This window comes from Bemisia tabaci, chromosome 1, assembly GCF_918797505.1.
Source record: "Bemisia tabaci chromosome 1, PGI_BMITA_v3".
Classification (NCBI taxonomy): Eukaryota; Metazoa; Arthropoda; class Insecta; order Hemiptera; family Aleyrodidae; genus Bemisia; species Bemisia tabaci.
The window spans coordinates 65373144-65389319 of record NC_092793.1 but is presented as its reverse complement, the minus strand read 5'-3'; the positions used below and the strand labels follow the sequence as shown (position 1 = coordinate 65389319).

The following is a 16176-nucleotide window of genomic DNA, read 5'->3' as shown; positions in this document are numbered from 1 at the left end:
TTCAGTTGCAAATGAAATGAATGTTTCATGCAATGAAATCTTCGTGTTCATTTTACAAGACCCACCCTGACTTCAGAATCCTCTTTCCTGAGAAATAGCAAGTACTTAAGTAAGGCATTAGTAAGGCAAGCAGTAGCTTGGCTATTTTTTTATTATTTCACTTATGGTTTCGAAGTTCAGCTTCAGCCAAGTAATGCACACGTAAAAAGAAAGGATTTCATCATACGACACCAGTTTGTCTTTCTTAAGATAGTCACAGGCAAACTACGGTAAAACTGGAGTCCTTGAAAACTCCTGACAATTTATTTTGTTAAGAAAAAAAGCTGATAAAAATTTGATGTCCGTCCTAGAGTAAAATTATTTTTTTATGTAATGATGAAAAAAATGTGAGCAGGTACCAACGTATGTTTTCCAGTAGGGTTGGGCGATTAATGAGCTAATCGATTAATCGGTAATCGATTAATCGCGAATGAGGTAATCGTTTCAAATCGACTAATCGGTGGTTGATAATCGATTAATCGATTAATTAATCGAAATATTGAACTTGAAAAATGGCCGCTCAAAAACAGCAAATGGATAGCATTAAGCAGAAATGCTTCAAGTCGCATCTAGAAAATTGGAGGAAATTAGGTTTAAAGTTTATCTTTTCCATAAAACACAATTTGCATTGACTTTCAATTCACATTTCGGCCATTACATATTTTCCATGGGTTTAGTTAGTTTTGCTCAATACCACTCTGAACTAATTTTTTTTTTGAAAATGTGATTTGGTGCATTTCCCTCTTTATGCTTAACTGAAAATGGCCATCAATTTTATAATCTAGACTTTACTTCAAAAATCACGGTAGACTATTGATTATGAGGTTTTTTTTTTTTTTCAATTTACCCGCTTTTTGATGGAATGAAACTACATAGTTGCCATCGTCCAATAGCAATCGAGGATTGACTGACCGACGGATCGACGACGGTGCCGGTTTGCGCAGATACCTAAAACGGTTGACTGCGCATGATCCTCAAAAATAAACAACTGTCAGCTGCAACATTACTCGAGTTTTGAGAAACCTGAGTTTAGAGGTCGCATTAAATCATAGCTGTGACAAATCTGACGGCAACGTGGAACGTTCTGGCCCAAAAATCGATTAATCGACAACGATAGTCGAATTATTCGATTAATCTAATACCAATAATCGTTCACGTTAATCGATTAATTTTTGGTCCGATTAATCGATTAATCGGTTTCTTTCGATTAATCGCCCATCCCTATTTTCCAGGCGTTGCATTTATTTGTACTGATATGGGGGGGTAGAAATTGAGGTTCCTTTCTGCTCATGAGCAGAAAGGAACCTGAATGACCATCATGATGAATTTGTATGTGATAACAAGAAAAAAAAGATGTTTATCTATTTATTAAAAAAATAATTTATTAAACCTTAAAGTTTTTACTATAACAATGGGCTACTCAGTCACCAGATTTAAATAATTTCCAGTCAGTTAAAGGAGAAAAGTGTCCTTTAAGTTTCTAAGACAAAAAGTCCGTAAGTAACAAAAGTAATAATTTCCAAGTTTTTCATATTCGAGTGAAAAAATTTTTTTACAACTTTCTTTTCATCTAAAATGAATTTGATTCCTTACCTCCAAGGAGAACATGAATAAATAAACAAAAAAGTAAAAATAAATAAGTATTAGGGGAATAATTAATGGAGACAAATAGAAAAAACAAGCTGAATCCTTAACACCTCGAGATGTTTGATATGAGTCATTCGGACAATTATTTTCAAGATACAGATTACTTTAAAACAGAGTGTGCATTGACAAGATCAATCAGTCAAGAAACATTATTAAAAATGGATTACATACAGTAATGAAATTTTGCTTCATCCCTTTGCACCTTCATTATTTAAAAATCTATCCCTTTATAAAATACTTAGCTGAAGGGATTAAGAAAGTTGATGCAGTGAGAAAAAAGAAGGAAAAACAAATTTAAAATAAAAACAAAAACAACTAAATAATAATACTAAAAAGAAACAGGTAACTCACTAATATGATACTGATGAGCAAGACATGCTCCTGATGAATGACTTAAACTGAGTTGCAGAGCTACCAGACTAAGATGTGACTGAATTAGCACTAAGTTGATAATTATCATGGATTCACTCAAGTTGATACATTTGTAAAAGTCACCGGTTTTCAACTAAGCACAAAGCAAAACGCTCAAGAAGACCCAGCTGGAAAGATTATCATAATGTGTTATTTGAATTATTCAAACATTCGGCTAATGAACTGGATGATGAAATGACAGCTCAAAAAGTTAGTAATTTAATTTAAGTATAGACTGGAGTGGAAAAAAACAATCCAGAAAAATATACTACACAAACACATAGAAATATAAACACAAAAAAGTCTGCGTACTCAGTTCAATTACAAGTTGTACACGGATAAATGTACATTAGATACTGAAAAATTTGAAGATTTTGGTTGCAGAATTACAGGACTCAGCCAAAATTTTATATTGCGCTTTAAAGTATTTAAACTTTTTTGAAAAAAATAAAAAAAAACACTTCCTGTTCAAGAGGATGCAGTTATATAGATGATTGATGAGATAGGATTTTAATATTTGCTAAATATGTCAGGTTTTAAAAGTTTTACATCAGTATAATTACAAGGGTTATCCAAAAAGAAAGATTGATTCTTCGGTCCTGTTAACTTTTTACAGTTGGAGACAATGGACCGCTAGACAAGGTACATTTTAAATCATTCTGATACACGTTTTCTACTTAAAGGTTCACGCAGAGCACAATTCAGGCAACAAAAATCACTCAAATTAACTGCCAAATGAGCTAACGTGTTCTGATGCATGAATTCAAACCTCCCGCTCATGAGAAAATAAAACACTACACCAGTCAAAACACGCACTGAACGCTGCCACATTAATCTCTGTGGCAGAAAGTATGAGAACCTCAATCTTGGCACTTTAACTTAGTTGTTGTACGTTGTTCACACTTTAAACAGCATTGGGTAGGGAAGGAACACTGCTAGATTAAGAGGACCGCCATAATCATTGTAGTGCACGATTTGACTCATGTAAAGTATTGTTTTTCTTGTGAGCGAGCAATTCGAATTTCTTGTCGCCAATGTTGACTGAAAACGTTAATTTCTTACTGAGAAGTTAATTCAAGCAATTTTCGTATCCTGAATTATGTGCAACGTGAAATTTTAAGAAGGAAATATGTATCCAGAATGCTTTAATTTGCACCTTGTATGATGGTCCATTGGTATGGCTTATGGCAGAGCCAAGTTCCATGTCCTTCAGCTTGTTCAAAAGCTGGTAGTAGCTGTAAACTAATTTGCACATATTGTTTTTACCTGTGAAATTGTAGGAGATAAAAAATACTTCATTTCTGGGAGACCCTTGAAGAATATTAACTAGTGGATACATTACATCCATAAAAATTTAAAAGTATCTTTTAAATCTGATTTATACTAGAGTATATACATTGAAAAAAGATAACTTACTTGAAATAAAATGTACAAAAAAGTGTAGGATAACGCTATTGTAGTGAGACAGCCTAAAATATTTTTACAGATGTCTCTCCAAATCAAAACGCAGAAGGTAATAAAATAATTGAAATAACATAAATGTTACAAATAAATACACAATTTTAGGGACAATGTGACTGTAATCAATTTTCAAACACGTTAATAGAGTGTTCATAAGTAACAGCACCCAAAGTTTGGTCAAATAGCAAAAAACACGAGGAGCTCAAATAATTCAAAATATTAGGCAGTTATGCTGTATAATAAATTCACCCTTCAATATGCTCTTCTTAGAAATGATACATCTTTCTTTCCAACAATGAGCAATATACTTATATCAGTCAGTAAAAATCACGATTCACAGTCATCACAAACTTTATTAATTTTAGCTGCAACTAGTTGTGACATGAGGAGAGTAGAATAATTCACTATTTCACTGCCATCTTATATTTGTGATGGTGTCAAAAGATTCAGCTGAGTGTAATAAAACAGTGATGTTTTTAAAAGTAATAATAAATCACAACTCTACTGTACAATGGAAGTTTTGAATTGGAGCAATACATCTTATTGCAATCAGACTTTCATACGTGAGGTGATAAAGACAAACGTTTTGATAAAGATTAAAATTGAGAGAAGGAATAATTAAGTTTCCATTGAAGTAACTTGTATGACTAGTCAAAATACTTTTCAACTTGTAGTTTGGATGAGGTCTATGATGACGAACTCATTATACAAACATAAAAAACAAAGTTTGAGGAAAGATAACACAAATTAAAAGGAAGAAAAAACAGTATGAAAATTCTATCTTTGTACAATAGATAGTTTGATGGTCCCATGAACCAACTAGATGAGGATTGATGACATTTGTTCACATCGTATCCTATATAAGATAATTAACTGAGATCTTTCTGGCACCTTCACGATAAGAATCTTTTGAATTAAATTCTGCAACAGCATTTAATGCTCTGAACACATTTCAGAATGTTCTTCCCAAGCTTCAACCTGTCAACAAAATTAAATAATTTAGCAATTACAATCAATTTAACAACAACACGATACAAACAGCAGGGAATTTATTCTCCCTTAAAACTCTTATGTACTCCCCTTTAAAAAAAAATGACTGTCAAGCAAACGATTTGGCCTGTCAACAGTTAAATCTTTCAGTTTTTGACTCAAGCAAAGATGCACACTGTATAACCACACATAAATTATCCCCATGGAGGGCTAACACCTTATTTTGCAGGGTCCTCATAAAAGCATGTTTGAACCGTCCCATGCACCTTCACGAAACAGATTTCAGGTTAGGCAGTACCGATGGAAGAAGGTTGCAATGGTGCATGTTTACCTGCTAACTACCGCCATCCTGCTGTTCAAATTGCTGCTGACATCTCATTAGAGGATAGATCAGGTCTGTAGTGTTGTAATAACGTAAAAATATGATTTGAAACGATTAAGTCTGAAAGAGAGGACCCTGGCAAATGGGGAGATGAGAAAATCTGATAAGTACATTAGCTGACAGCTGGACTTGTTGAAATTGCATAGCCTATCCGCGATTTCATGCTGATAAACAACACAATGCGACACGGCCGTGCATTCTACCTAAACTGATTCCGCCAACATATTGATCATGACTTTTAACTCAAAAGTAAACGGTGCAGAACTCAAACTCCACTGCCAGTTACCCTAATTTTTGAACTTTCGGGCGAATTTTCCTCCCAGATGCCATTAAAAAAGAAAAATTGCATACATTTTGATTTTTGAATGCCACGATAAAAAAATAACTTAACTGACCCATTGTTACAAAAGAAAAATTTCCTGTTTGTTTCATTGATTCATCAAATATTAGGCAATATGATAAAGTATACATCATTATGCTCTTACCTGACATTCTCTGCTACAATACCACTGGTTCCCACAACCAGCACAGACAAACTGAGCGGACCTTTGATGACAACCTTGACACTCAGGAACTTCTGCAACAGGTTCGGCAGCTCCTTCATCTATTACCAACCTGTCACTTGCATCTTCTTCGTCATCCTTAAATAAAGAAAAAAAAATAGTGGTTGCATTTAGGAGGAAAACGATTTTTAAAGAAACTCAGACTGAATTGATTTCGACGAGGTAAGACCCTATGAGGCTCACAGACCACATGAGCACCCGAGAAAGACTTGAATTTTCAACTTCTTGCAGCCAGAATCTTGCTGTGCAAGCAAAAGAACCCTAGTATTTGATGCACTCGAATTAGGATCAATTACTTAAATAATTTCGGTTGTTTAATCTGAAATGAAACTATCTTCTGTTTGCAAACACCCATCAAAACATTTATTATAGAGGTCGTAATTGAAAGAGGAAACTATTTGCTTGTAGCAAGCAAGGATTGGGCTAATAGCAAAGGATAAATTTTGGTAAAAGGTTGCACCTGCAGCGGCATAGGGAAGCTTTTGCTGGTGCAAATCTTCATGGCTGTTTTCCTCTGCTTTGTACTGAAACTGTTGCTGGGCACATTGTGTCTGCCACCTGAGCTCATTTTCTTTACTGTAGATGCTTTAGTTCAGCAATGTTTATGCGACATTATTCTCACTTTCCATTGTAATTAGCATACAAAAAGTCAAGTTTGTCAAAATGCCAGTCTTTACTGACACAAAACACACACAAAAAATTTATAATATTGATCAGCATGAAAATGGCATGAATCTACAGATTTAAGGATATTATGAGAGAGAGATTTCTTACCAAAAGGACAACTTCATCTTTGGATTTTTGAATGGTGCTAACAGGAGTGATGGTAATTTCATTCCTTGATTTCTGAAAAAAGAGCGATTTACAAATTAACAATGTAACGGGAAGTAAGATAATTTTTGTAGACGAATGCTTAAAACTACACCACCTACTCATCACAAAAGTAATATTTTCAATTAGGTGCAATTTCTTCGAACAATCATCATTGACTTACTGCGGAAAACATCAGGAAAATAATCCACTGAATTTGTTTCAAATATATGTGCACTTGATTAAAATATTAGTGCAGACTCTTCTCGCAAGAAATTGATAATCAAGTTACCTTCTGAGTAAGAGGCTAAAAATTTAGGTAGCTTACAAAAAATTGAAAAATCAAATTCAATGGGTCAAAATTTGCAGGATGAATGAGAAATGGGAGAGAAAAGAAGAATGCGAGAATGAGGAGAAAATCCTTGAAATGAACCTTTATACTTTTAGTCCATTATGCTTCATGGTATAAGGTTAAATAAGGTAAAATAAGGTTGCGGGAATGGGCGTTCCACTTCTTGATGGGCAGACCCTTTATACTCTATGCTTTGCCGATGACCAGATCATTGTAGCTCAAGATGAGGAAGATGCAGATTACATGACGCGGAAGTTGGTCGAAGAATATCGGAAATGGGGCATGGACGTTAGTGTGTCCAAGACAGAGAAGCTGGTCGTGGGAGCAGCGCATCAACGGCAAAGCATAGAGCTTGAGGATGGACGGCGCATCGAAGAGTGTGACGAGTATAAGTATCTCGGTGTTTGGCTCGATCAGGATGGAAGGATGGATAGAGCAATTAAGGACAGGATCATCCAGGGCAGGAGAGCCATCGCGATGCTGAACGGGGTGCTCTGGGATCAGGGCATCTCAAAGGCAAACAAGCACCGGATATATGACGCCATCGTTAAAAGTATCGTGCTCTATGGTAGTGAAGTGTGGCCTTTGACGAAAAGAACGCAAGAAATGTCGAGGGCAACTGAAATGGATTTTTGGCGGCGATCTGCCGGCATTTAGAGACAGGACCGTGTCCGTAATGAGAGAATTCGCCAGGTGATGAAGGTTGAGAAAGATATCGTGCACGACGTCATGTCCAGGCAGTTATGCTGGTATGGACATGTGCAAAGAATGTCGGAGGAGAGGTTGCCCAAACAAGTTTTGGATTGGGTACCACCTGGGAAGAGGCGACGGGGATGTCCCGTAAAGGGTTGGCGGCAGGGTGTTGACGAAGAGATGTTGCGGTGTCAGTTGCCCGATAACCTCTGGGAAGACAGGCATATGTGGCGTTTGGGTGTCGTGGAACGCCAGAGTGCGTTGTAAAGCGACTTTATATATATATATATATATATGCTTCATGGTTTCCTCTGCTTGTATAATATTGCTGATTAGACCATTATCATTTAGTAAAATATTAATGTAAGACTGCAGTTCATACTTTAAACCATTGTATTACTACTTTCAGATAGCACAAAAAATGATTCTCTGACATGAAAAACTGATTCTATGTGATGAGATTTTGTGAAAACATGTAAGACTATGGTAAACTCGTGGAAACTTACTTTGTTGGGTGTGAAAATGTCGTTGATTGTATAGTTTTTATTACTAGCAACAGGTGGTCTGAACTGAGGAGCTGCAGCAGCTTCTTGGAAGCGCATATTTCTCGAGTTCTTTTCAGGCGCTGTCAGGAGACGAGCCAAAGTTGGAGAAAACGCTGTTGGTCTATGCTGTGAATTAGCATTACTTTTTGATTGATTATTTGACTTCGTTAATATCCCATGAAGCAGAGATGTTTGAGTCTGAGGTGGAGAGGGCGGAGCTGCCACTGGATGAAGGGTGACTTCAGGATATGGTGGCGGTTGCGATGATGGTTTATTGGAATTAACTTGTGGAGAACCTCCTTGAGACGACAGGTTATCTTGTTTCATTTTCGCAAAATGAACAAGGAAATCTTTGAAACTGACATTATTCGAACTTTGTACGTTCGCTGCATTGGGTTCTGAATTTTTCATGGAGTCTGCACTGGAAGGTCTAGATATATCATGACCTGCAAAAGAAAAATTGAATTAGTTCAAGAGCGTTCAACTAAACAGAGCAGAGAGTTATATCAATTTGCATTGCAATTTAACATTATATCAATCCTAAAAAAATTCTATGAAGGCTGAGATACGCAAGTTATAATGGACTTGTTGCGTAGTAATGAAAAGAGGTAGGTCAGAATGCTAAGAGTCAGTTTAATAAGGGTATTTGAATAGTTCAAGCGTGAAAAAACCATGGAGACTGGAGAGGTACACTAAATAATTGAGTGATTTCAATTATTTTTCTGATATGCCCACTTTTGTCTGATGTCCTCCATTCTCATGATCCTGCTCTTTGTCTTGCCCTTTCTTCAATCTTCGAACTCGCACCATTGGGACCACCATTGTGGCACCACCGGGAAAGGAATGTTTGATGCCAGAAAACTCAAAATTGAGTTATTGCTAACATTGTATGGAGGGGGGTATATAAATATTTTGTTACACAAAACACTAAACAATGTTAAACTAAATAGAAAAGAAGGCAGTTTGATTCTGGGGCTCAAACATGTGGTTTAATAAAAAGAATATACTAAGTTAAAATGGGGCATTGTGGGGGCTAAAATTATCAGGGAAAAATTTAACTTTAGATCTTTTGTTGGCATAAAATGGGATTACACCACTCACAACTGTATTTTTAGAATGGTAGCATTGTCTGTTGAAAATTCAAATTTCCATTCATGATTGACTCATGCTGGTTTACGCACCTAACTTGGGTTGAATTGCACCTCTGAAAAAATTTGCCTTTCTGTCATCTTTTGTTCCGCTGATAACTGCAGACATGCAAATAAACTGCTTTTTAGCCTTGCATTGAACCTCAGCTACTTGTCGGTAAAATAATTTCCTAGAAATTTAGCTGTGACAACCATGGGGTCCAGTTTACACTTCTCAACAAAAACTAATATTAGACTGCTGCCAGTAAGAGCATAGGATTTAATAATTAAAAAATTATCTCAAGGCGCCAAAAAATATTGAAAAAATATAGACGAGACTTACCCATAAAGTTATTAGGAAAATCTTGCGAGGAAGCAACAGTGCGGACATGAGATCCAGAGCCCAAGGCTAGATTTGCCATGCTCATTAGCGCTGGACTACCACTAAATCGGGTGGAGGAAACTATGGAGCTCTCTACTTTAGGCTGCATTGGTCCCGCTGGACCACCTGTCGGTCGACGACCTCTCCGTGGTATTGTTTCAGGATGCCTTGATCTGTAGTCAGCAATAATCGATTTCACATCTAAAATTGGACCTTGTCTGCCTTCTCCGATGACAGAGTTTTGTAGATCTAGTAGAGCAGATGCTGAGATCTGTGGAGGCTTTGGTAATATTGGTCGTTGAAGTTTGTTATTTATATTAATACAATTTGAACTAGGATTTGAGGAGCTGCGCACTGACGACCTGTCTCCATTCACCTGTAGAGGTACTTGACTTGGACTCGACGAGACGATGGGCACCATCATAGCATTGTTATTAACAGAGTCGGCGGGGTTGGACTGTTTCGTTTGCATTGAACCCATCATCGGCCGCTTCATCTGAAATTAGAATCAAATTCAAAATTTTACTACAGATTTTTCTTCCTTTTTTTAATGAATAAAAGACTTAAAAAGATAAAAAAAAATTAAAATACAGTATCATAAAATGAGGGAAAGACTCAATGAAGAGCACGCCTGGAATGAATGACTTTCTTTACCAAAACTTTGGTAACACAGAAAAAACAAGGTAGCACTAGAAGTCTACAAAAAGAGGGAAGGATGCATTTCAGCTTAAGATTCATTACTGAAAAAAAACTGAAACAATCGGGAGAAAAACTGGATTGACTCTATAAAACAACGTTCGGCAAAAAAGGGGTCCTTGGAGCTAAAAGGTGCTCTAAAGGCGATTTCTGTTTGTATTACGAAAAGGGGTGGAAAGATTCATGTTTAGCAAAACATCCTCAAACAATTAAGAAGTTGACAAAACATACAAGTGCCATGAAACCTCACACTATCCCTTTGAAATTATAGAATCAAATGTTGGCTTTCATGCCTCTCTCAATTTTCGTTTTCACACCCAATCAGTCAAGTATTTAAGACTCAAAATTGTTTGAGCCCTGACTTGCAAGGACCCATACCGACACATGTTTTACATTAAACGCCGCACTAGGCATTTTAAAAATTGACAAGAGATAGGTGTAGGAACATTCAAGTTGCGAGATCAAACCTATTTCATACACGATAAAACCGGGTTGAACATGATGAGAAGAATGGAGAATTTAACACGCACATTTTCTATCGTTTCTTCTGAAAATGCTTTTAGAGAGCTGATTTCGCAGTATTTTTTTGTAATTTTTCTTGGATGTGGAAAATACTTGAGATAAAAATAAAATTTAAAAGTGAGAAAATGCACCGCCTAATGACGTCGTCTGGCGGCATTTCCCATTTAAAAACACACGAACCTATTTTACAAAATTGGATAATTTGGTCATATCTATTTCAACAATCATTCAATTTATGGACAAAGGGTATATTCGCGTTCAGTCCACTCGTAAGTTTCCATTTTAACACGAAATTCATCAAATTTCAGAGACCTGCAAATTCTCCATTTATCAACCTGGACCTCGTTTGCAGAACAGATTGATCAACACGCCGCACATCAATCATCATCGGGGGAAAAACGGCGTTGACCCCTGAAAATAACTTCGACATTACTGTGCGAGGTTCCGAAAATACCGTGTCTCACAGTACAATGCCCTCGAACAGCCTTAATTCCCCCGATAGTGAACATGCGCGGCGCCTGCCGACGCGCGACCTCCAACAATTCGTGAAATATAGGATTATCAAAACTTCATTATCGCACGACTTGAAGGACGCGCATAACAATTTATGATTAAGACTCGAGCAACTTCGAGACTCGAGAATAGGACGAGAGACCACCTAGGTTTGCATTTCATGGCGAGGATGAGGTGCGGATATAGACTGACTTGCAGAGTGGAGTTGGGAGAGCGGAGGACAAGGACTGAGAGAGGATAAAAAACGTCGAGCGAGACGAGGCAGAAGGGCTACGATGCTTTTTTATGATAAAGCGCCTGATAAATGTCACTTTTATCAACGGGAGTCGGGAGTGTCTCCACTCAAATTGCTCCTCAAGACAAGGTTCTCTGGTTAAAAGTCATCCTGCCTAGCGCCAAGGTTAGACTGCGGTCAACTTTAAGTGCACACATAACCGGAAGAAACAAAATATCCAGCTATGCAGCCGTTATTCTTTAAAAAAAAATTAAAGGCAAAACAAAAACGAAGAAGAAAATCGAGAATACTGAATACCAAACAGTAAATTGCCTGGAGAAAGAGAGGGAAAAAAAAAAAAAAAAAAAAAAAAAAAAAAAAAAAAAAAAAAAAAAAAAAAAAAAGTATGAAATGGGTCTTGAGAAGGTGTACAACTTATCACATTCTGAAAGTTTCTTTACTTTCACTTAATTCTCTCTAAAAGTGAGCACATGAATACAGGCCCCAAGCTGATAGATGAAAATTGACTGATAGCTGATAGCTCTAGTGTGAATCAAAAACACCGCAGGGCTGGAAAATTCCCCTTCGTCACTCCGAAAGAGGCTAATTTCAGGTATTTTTCAGGACATCCTGAAGGAGCCAGACAAATTCCTTTTTCAAAACTTCCGAGGAGCAATAAGGGTGATTTCTGAAAGCTCACTTCCTACCTCACAGAGACAAAACTAGGGTGATGGACTATTAAATAGAGCGTAAGCCTTTTACGACTTTTATTAGTTCATCTATCCACTTCAAGAGACACTATACGCGTTCATGCGGCCATATTTTTGCCAAAAAACTGTCCACGCTGATCGACCAAATCATAGAGGCAATGCTAATTTTTTAATATTCATTCATGTACTAGAAAAGGGGCAGCATCTGTACATTCGAAACTAAATTTTAACTTCTTTGTTAAACAGTATGAATGAGCGGGGAGCCATTTTTGAGAGGTACCTAAATCATTGAGAGCTTCAGTGAGCAAGTACGAGTAACGGAAAATTTGCACGCACATTTTTTATTGCTCCGTCTGAGAGTGCTACACAGCTGATTATGCAGTAATTAGTATTATTTTTTCTGAAATGGGAGAGCATAAAAATAACGTTTAAAAGTGAGAAAATGCACTGCCTAGTGACGTCACCTGGCAGAATTTCGTATATGTGAAGACAGGTATTTTAGGGGGTTATATAATTTTGTCTTATCTCATCCAATAATTTTTCAATTTATGAACCAAAGATATCCTCGTGCTCAGTTCTCGCAGCTGTTTCATAGTGCATATTCTCCGTTCAGTTTGAATTATTCATGTTTATTTTTTCAAATACCCACCCAATTTTAGGAGTACAAAAACTTTCCAATGATAAAGTAAGTGTTTTGAGGACGGAGGCATGTGACATGGTCGCATAGACAAGAAAATTTCCTCGTTTCCAAGAATAGATAGAGGTGAGCGTGGTTTCCCAAAATACGAAAGTTAACAGTTGGCGCGGCCTTGAAGGTCGAAAGTCCGTCGATCAACCAGTGCGGTGGCGAGAAACTGACCTTGCACGATAGTAGGTTACTGACGGGCATTCATAGAATACGAGCACGGCCCCAGACCCATTAATAAATAGCTTGCTCAATGCGTCAACCTTCTGGATAGGTGTGCACTGATTACATTGAAATTGGTGGCTATTTTAAACTCCTAGCAAAAAACTCAATTGCGTTTTGAGGAAAATTCCCTATCGACACCAGAAAAGTGGTTTCATGGAAACTTAAAAACGCGACTAGAGAGGAATACTAGACTACTAGACTAGCCGAAGGCGAAAATCTGAAATTCAAAATGGACCACTGAAAAGGGTAATAAAAAATTATGTCATAAGACATGTTTTCTCCTAAAAATTTCGGGCCAAATATATTGGACATCGATACAATTTTTGAAATAGTCTCATGAGAGAGCATTTGGGTTCCCCAATATTCTACTTGTGATGGAGAAGGAAAGGGAGGGAGGGGTTGATAGACGTGGGTAAAATTGGCCATTGAGAGAAAAATCAAGGACAAAAAAATTTCATTCGGTAACTAGTTATGGTTGGATTTCACAGAAATCTCCTTCCTCTGATGTAGGTACTTTACGAGCGTTGACTTTCAAAGGAAATTCTTTGTCAGCACGAAGAGAAAATAAATCCGTTGTAAAGCAGAAATAAATGTGTCTACTTTTAAATTTAAGAGTAAGTAACCACGACACAAAACATGGTATTCACTAGTGCAGGAGATGACGTCATCCACCGTCTTTTTCAACAGTCCGTACTAGCGATATGATTGCGGACCTTGAAACTTGGCATTTTTGATAGGTTTTAAACTATTGGGTGAGTTTTCTGAAATTTTACGTTTTCGGCACTGTAAAATCATGAAGAACAACAAATTACATACATTTGCTTTAATCATAATGGATGAAACGTTGGCGGAGAATTTGAGACACTGCTATTAAGAAGTGGATGTATTTCTATCAAACGGAACTATGTGCATTAAGCCATGAGCTCTGAGACCCATAAGAATATGTGCGTAACAGAGCTCACGTCATAATGCACATGGTTCCGTTCGATGGAAATACGTCCAAATGCCCTTTCTGCACCCAGCGCTTCAAATAACTTCGGTCATCGAAGGGGATCCAGAGACCAGATTTTGGAGCGAATGCTAAAAACACGACTTCTTATGTTTGACAAGGCGAGGCTACCGATTGTCCTCTTCAGATTGGGTTCAAAGGCAGGGAGTTAGAATAGGGGCGTATGAGAACCCATTTTTAGGTAGATTTCGAAGAAATATCTACCTATTGCAGACGGTACGACCTCGTAATTTTCGGGAATTTTCGATCAAAGAGCGTCGATCCTGAAGCCCTGAGTTGAAAAATGTAGGTCATAAAAAAAGTACGATATATATTTATATAAATGTATAGCTGGGATCTAACGAACCTTTGCGACCGTCTTTTTCCGGAACTATCCATACGATCAAAACGAAACTAAGCATGGTTCTTCACTGCTATGAGGTCTAGATCAAGTTCCATTTTTGGTAAAAATCGGTCCATCCCTTAGTTCAGTAACGTCAAGGTCACTGGGGGATGATTTTTCGAACTCGTCCGATCTTTAGTCGGTGATACCTCATAAAACTCGTCTCATCGTGGCCTTCAAAACATCTTATATTCATCTACCCTCTGAAACCACCCCTTATCCAGAAAATTTCAAGTTCAAAGGGGGATGATTTTTCGAACTCGTCCGATCTTGGTCGGTGATACGTCAAAAAACTCGTCTCGTCGTGGCCTTCAAAACAACCTACATTCACCTACCCTCTAAAACCACCCCTATATTCCAACCACCTGGTTTCTGTAATTTTTTGCAAAGAATTCAAGTTGAAGAATCCTAGCAACATTGAAATGCTCTTGGTTTCTTTTTGCAAAATGCAATGCAAATGAGGTAGCCACTGAATGAGTGTATTGTGAGTATTACTAGTTTGGTAGTTACCTTTCTGGCGTCTTTGTCATTTGGTATGGATGCTGGGCTGTTGGCGAGGGGTGCGGTGGGGTTGGGGGTGGTGGGGGCGGAGGCGGGGACGGGGGTGCTGTCCCAGTCGGAGGCCGGACTCGAGGTGATGAAGTACTGGCGCCGCTTCCGGAGGAGCCGCTCGAGCATCTCCTCCTTCAGCTTTCGGAGCCGGAGGATGGAGTTCCACTCCAGCTCCTTGGCCCGCGCCAGCTCGCCCAGGGCCGAGATCTCCCTCTGCAACTTGTCCGCGCTCTGGTTCATGTCTTCCAGGCTCCCTGCCGATTGTTCCAGGTACTCCCGCACCAGCTTCTCCCGGGCGTCCTCCTCCACGCCCACGCTGTCCTCAATCCGCTCCATCCTCTTCTTGTACTGCGGCGCCCCCAAGGCCGAGTCGCTGTCGCTCCCGTGGCTGCTTCCGCCTTTCTCCAGTCGCCGCTTCCTCTCCTTGAAGCGCTCGCACCCGGAGCCCGAGCCCGAGCCGGACCCGGTGTCCACTTCATTCACCTGAAACACGAGAACATGACAACTTAGTTTCAGGAAAGGCTCCAAAAGGGGGACAAATCACAAGAAAAACCCGCAACGTTTCGAAATAGTTACAATTCCATCATCAATTGTCCAATCGTATTGTCAATATAATTTTACATACCGACTAAAATATAACGCTTGGACCAAGTCACGGTTGCTTATTTTACGTGTGGGCGTAAACTACTGGACAAAAAAGGTGCGCGGACAAAAAATCCGGCGGACAAAACATCAACCGGCAGGGTGTCTACTAAAACAGCTGCTGGTCAGAAATCAGTACTTTATCAGTGCTTTTTCGGTACATTCCCGAGAAATTCAGTACCTCCTCAACAGAAAAATTCAGAACTTTTTCAATACCGCCAACTGACGAAATTCGACAAATTTCAAAAATTTGAATTTCCCGCTCAAATTGCGACAAAAATGAAAAAAAAATCCGGACTTTCTTGCAGAATTTCCGCACTTTTTCGGTCTTCCGGACCGCCCTTGAAAAATCAGTACTGTTTCCGGACTTTGCGAAAATTCCGGACTTGCAGACACCCTGACCGAAAACAAAAATTCACTAAAAATGAGTTGCTGTTATTGCGGGACCGAGACTCAAAACCTGAAACACTAACAGCACACGTTCCGTTGGGTCTAACTTCAATCACTTCCTATAGGCTAGCTGCTCATTAAAATTGATAAACCGGCTTCATGCGCTAAAAATGGAGTCCAGGGGCCTGAAAATGAGTCATCGGTGCCGCTGTTGAATGTTGACCTTCGAAACCC

General features: G+C 38.4%; 1 protein-coding gene across 3 annotated transcripts in view; it reads right to left on the bottom strand.

The window, feature by feature from the left end:
* Positions 1-1395: 1395 nt before the first annotated feature.
* LOC109034601 (uncharacterized) overlaps positions 1396-16176 on the bottom strand; it is a 96277-nt gene continuing 81496 nt past the window's right edge. For all 3 annotated transcript variants that reach the window (XM_019047843.2, XM_019047842.2, XM_019047844.2), the window contains 6 exons: positions 14869-15393; positions 9364-9898; positions 7855-8339; positions 6268-6339; positions 5416-5571; positions 1396-4536 (listed from right to left, as the gene is read on the bottom strand). In XM_019047843.2, the coding sequence (XP_018903388.2) occupies positions 4492-4536; positions 5416-5571; positions 6268-6339; positions 7855-8339; positions 9364-9898; positions 14869-15393 (1818 nt within the window). In that variant the 3' untranslated portion in view covers positions 1396-4491. The remainder of the gene's footprint in view (positions 4537-5415; positions 5572-6267; positions 6340-7854; positions 8340-9363; positions 9899-14868; positions 15394-16176) is intronic.